At 54.3% G+C, this 4413-nt stretch overlaps 1 protein-coding gene across 1 annotated transcript; it reads left to right on the top strand.

Annotated features, from left to right (window-relative positions):
• The first annotated feature begins 477 nt into the window (after nt 1–477).
• Nucleotides 478–3303, top strand: Ifitm5 (interferon induced transmembrane protein 5). Its single transcript, XM_006977192.4, has 2 exons — nt 478–2089; nt 2690–3303. Exons 1-2 carry the CDS (start codon nt 1898–1900, stop codon nt 2900–2902), a joined length of 405 nt encoding a protein of 134 aa, XP_006977254.1. The 5' UTR covers nt 478–1897; the 3' UTR covers nt 2903–3303.
• Nucleotides 3304–4413: the final 1110 nt, after the last annotated feature.

The following is a 4413-nucleotide window of genomic DNA, read 5'->3' as shown; positions in this document are numbered from 1 at the left end:
AACTCAGAGATACAGAGATCCGCCTACCTCTGCTTCCCAAGTGCTGAGATTAAAGGAATGAGTCACCACTGCCTGCTTTGGATGAAATTAATTATGGCTCTTAAATTTTTTTTTTTCTTTTAAGATAGAGGCTCTGGCTGGCCTAGAACTATGTAGACCAGGCTGGCCAGGAACTCACAGAAATCCACCTGCTCTGCCTCTCAGTGCTGAGATCAATAACATTCCTGGCCTTTGGTTAAACTTTTAGGGGGGAAGTGGATGATTATTCACAAGGTAAGGTGGGGGTGAACGGAGGGGAGGGGAACTCCTGGGATGTCGGGATTTTTCCTCTACTAGAATCCCCTTGTCTTTTGTCCTTATGCTAATGGGAGCAGATCTGACAATTCTGGTGATAGGAAGATGTTATTATGATGAGGAAAAGGCTAGGTAGTGGTCCTCTGGTCGGTTTGGGATGGTCTTGTTTTTTTCTGAGTTGTTTTTGTCCGCCCAGCATGGGGTCTGCCTCGGTTTCCCTGTCCCTTATCCTGCTAACCTCACGGGGAGGACACAGCAGGACTAGAAGGCAGAGTCAATGTTCTGTAAAGATGTCTGTGAGGTCGATTTCTAGCACCCACATGGGGTGGCTCACAACTACCAGCTCTAGAAATTTGACACTACTGGCCTTTGTGGGCACCTGCACTCATATTCAGATACCCACCCCCCATATATATAATTAAAAATAATACAAATAAATGTTTCAAAAGAGGTCTCTGAGATTAGCAGGACTTGCAGAAACAAGGGTTGAAATAATACTGATAAAGCAGCGACTACAAGGATGGTAAAGACCAGGGCACTGATGTACAGGTATTTGGCTGTGGAGGTATAGGCCTGGGATCAGTAATATCACCCACCATCTTCCCGTCTCCAGACTGGAGGGGACCAAATGACAAGGGACCTTGGAGAAAGTCATCTGAGAGCCATCTGGTTAGGTCCCTGCCATCTTTCCTGCCCATTGCAGCCTCCCTACTTCAGGACCGGGCTCCTCTTTCCTCTGTCACACACTCGGACTATCCTGGAGGCCCCAACACTGGTGGGTGTCCAGTGATCCTAGTGGTATGGGCAGGAGTAACCAAGGCTTCTGACCTGAGCAGCTGAGGCAGGCTGAGCAGTGGAGGTGTGAAGGAGGATCTAGCTCTGGCTAAGGATTCGAGCTGAGAAGACACTGAGGTCCCCTTTACTATTCCACTCAAATGTTAGGATTGGAAGGGCAGCACTAACAGGTCAAGGAGACTGAAGAGGAGCTGGAGGGAATGCCTATCACAGGGAGTAGGGAGGGACTTCTACAGTTCGTGGTGGGAAGGGCCAGGCTCCCTCATTATTCCTTTCTGCCTGCCTTTCTCTTCTCAGCACTCATCTCTAGCACGCACGCGCCTGCTCTCCCATACGTGCATGCCAGCAGAGGGTGACATGGTCAAAGCCTGGATCCTGGGTTCCGAGTTCTGGAGATGGAGGGCTATGGGGTACATGCAGCTCTGATCCCGAGGAGGGAGCTCTGGCTGCTCCCTGAAACTGAGGCAGCCTCATGTCCACCGGGGTCCACCATGGAATTGTTTGCGGCTAGTGACCTGGAGCAGCCTTCTGTGGATAGTCAAGACTCGGGGGAGGGGGGAGAGCTCTGGTGGGTGGTCTGCAGCCATGGCCCATGTGGCGCCGTGGCCTTTGATGGGGTCTTTTGAGAGGGGTGGGGGATGCTGGGGTGCAAGGGCGGGCCACACTACTTGGCAGGCTGAGGCTGTAATTTGTGTTATATATAGCGGGTGGGGCTGGCCGGCCAGGGAGGGTAGTGTGGGGCTATAAGCAGGCCTGGTGGTGCTCCGAGAGCACTAGTCTCGGCTAGGAAGACACGGCGCTGGAACCCATGGACACTTCATATCCCCGTGAGGACCCCCGGGCCCCATCATCCCGCAAGGTTGGTGATGCTGCCCACACGGCCCTCTCCATGGGAACACCGGGCCCTACACCACGAGACCATCTGCTCTGGTCAGTCTTCAGCACGATCTACCTGAACCTGTGCTGCCTTGGATTCCTGGCGCTGGTCCACTCTGTCAAGGTTGGCTTCAAGGCTTATGGAAATGGCCAGGGAGGGAGAATGAGTGTGGGGTGTGGGGTGATGTGGCGTGATGTGGGGTGGGGGTAGGGATTCAAAAGAAAAGTATATGAAGGGGTTTGTTAGCCTAGCCACAGTCCCTCACCAAGTTTGGGGACCATGAGAACCTATCCACTTAGGGATATATGCACTGTTCACAGGCCTGGCTATATAGTCTCCCCAAAAGGATAAAGTCCTTAAAGGTTGCCCATAGAGGGATTACCCCTGTAGCTCCCGAATGGGATTGAATTCTTGGATTCCCAGAGGACTCCTCTCCCACAGCAGGCTCTCAAGGATGCTGCTGACTCAGACTGGCCACTGAATCTATATCTGCAGCCTTTAGGCTGGGGCCATCATGACTCAGGACCCTGCCAAGAGCCAAACTGAGCCATGCTGGGAGACTATAGGCCCAGCCCAGGGGACTATCTCCTCAAGCCATACCCCTCCATCAAGATTTGGAGTCCAGCCTGTGCCCTACAGTTGCTCTGGGTGGTCTCTGGTCCTCTCTGGGGGGAGGGAGGGGACCAGAACCTGTAACCGTTTGGCTCTGGTGCTGCTCTGCAGGCCCGAGACCAGAAGATAGCTGGGGACCTGGAGGCTGCGAGGCAGTATGGCTCCAAGGCTAAGTGCTACAACATCCTGGCTGCCATGTGGACACTGGTGCCCCCATTGCTGCTCCTTGGGCTGGTGGTGACTGGAGCGCTGCACCTATCTCGGCTGGCCAAAGACTCTGCAGCTTTCTTCACCACCAAGTTTGACGATGAGGACTATAACTGAGAGCTCCGAGCCTGTCCTGAACCAAGGACGAGGATGCCAGGTCACTGACCCCAGGTGCCTACCACAGCACCTTGATCCCTGCCCAACCATGACCCCAGAGGCCACCCTCTTGTCTACCATGTGTCATCGACACTGACCCACTCAGACCCTTAGACTTTACCTAGAGGGTCCTCGGCACCTGGCTTTGCCCCTTCCCCCTGACTTACCAGGCTGAGCCTCCATTCATGATTAAAGGTGGCAGATTCCAGAAATGTGTGTGGGTTCCTCCTTCCTGGTGGTAGTTATGTAGGAAGCCCCCTGCACGAAATCCTCTGGCCAACCCCCAGGCATCTGATTCCCTCTGCCTGGCTGCCCTTGGCGACTGCTTTTGCTTAGCTCTAGGGCAGCCTGTGGCTTCTGGGGTGGAGGAGCCTAAGTATTTTAGGATGAAGTTCGGGAACTCGGGCCTTTGATTCCTGCTGTCCTGTGGTTTGATGGCCTGTGTCCCAGAACATGTGAGGGTGTGCCCTGACTCCCCATACTCCCCAGTGGTCTTCTTCCCTCCTGGGTCAGTAAAGGCTGTGGGGAAGGTAGGCAGGGTCCATTTCCTGGACTCCATCCACACACAGACATACAAATACAGCCTTCTTTCCTCCTTCCCTCACACATAGTCGGAGGGAGACAGGCAGTGGGTATGGAGAACCTCGGAGCCACCAGTGGTACTATGGGCATGTTCTCACATTATTCTCCTCCCTATGTGTCACGTGCCCCTGGCTTCTACACCAGATCCAGCAGACACACAGACACACCCCTCATGAGGCTGCAGGGAGCCCTTCCCCCACCCCGACCCAGGTTCTTACTGCGGTCAGCTTACAGCAGAGCAGGTTAACTGCATGGGTCTTAACCAAAAGTAGGCTCCGGGGTTGAGCACCCCACCCAGGTCCCTTTCCTTCCCAGGAGCCCCCTCTTCCTGCCAGCTCTTTCTAGGCTGGAGGTCTCTGCTTAGCTGCCCTACTCAGAGAGCTGAGGCCGCTCGGCATACTGCCACGTGCCTGTAGCCAAACGCTGGCCTTGAGGAGCTCCAGGCTACTGACTTTGGCCAAGCCGATCCCTAGAGATAGGGGCACAGGCTGACCTGTGTTTGGAGATAAAGCTAGTGTTGAGTACTAGTCCTCTTGTGGACAAGGGACAAGGACAGTGTGTGGCTGTGCTTCGACAAAGATAGAAACCCTGTGCTGACATGAGCCCCTGGCCTAGTTCAAGAAAAGGTCAGCTCCTGCTGCCTACAGGGACTTATCTGTTCCTGGGTAGTTGTCCCCAAACATGGGATGTTTTGCCAGCCTCCATATATAATTTGGGACTGGATTGCCTGGTTTGTGCCCTGGTGCTGAGGACAGTGTGTGGTCAAGCCAGTGAGGCAGCAGCAGCAGCAGCAGCAGCAGCAGCAGCTTCCCCTGCCCCAGGCTGCTTAGACCCAATCAGCTGTGCCATGTTCTATCACCCCCACGGCCCCAGAAGCTTCCATGCTAAAT

Source organism: Peromyscus maniculatus, chromosome 1 (genome assembly GCF_049852395.1).
Source record: "Peromyscus maniculatus bairdii isolate BWxNUB_F1_BW_parent chromosome 1, HU_Pman_BW_mat_3.1, whole genome shotgun sequence".
Lineage (NCBI taxonomy): Eukaryota > Metazoa > Chordata > Mammalia > Rodentia > Cricetidae > Peromyscus > Peromyscus maniculatus.
The sequence above is the reverse complement of the archived record's forward strand: the minus strand, read 5'-3'. Positions and strand labels throughout refer to the sequence as shown.

Bases quoted from the DNA above. Each gene is read 5' to 3' on its own strand.
- Ifitm5 (XM_006977192.4), top strand. From the start codon at position 1,898: ATGGACACTTCATATCCCCGTGAGGACCCCCGGGCCCCATCATCCCGC. The intron at 2,090-2,689 runs GTTGGCTTCAAG...GCTGCTCTGCAG, and splicing joins CGCTGGTCCACTCTGTCAAG to GCCCGAGACCAGAAGATAGC.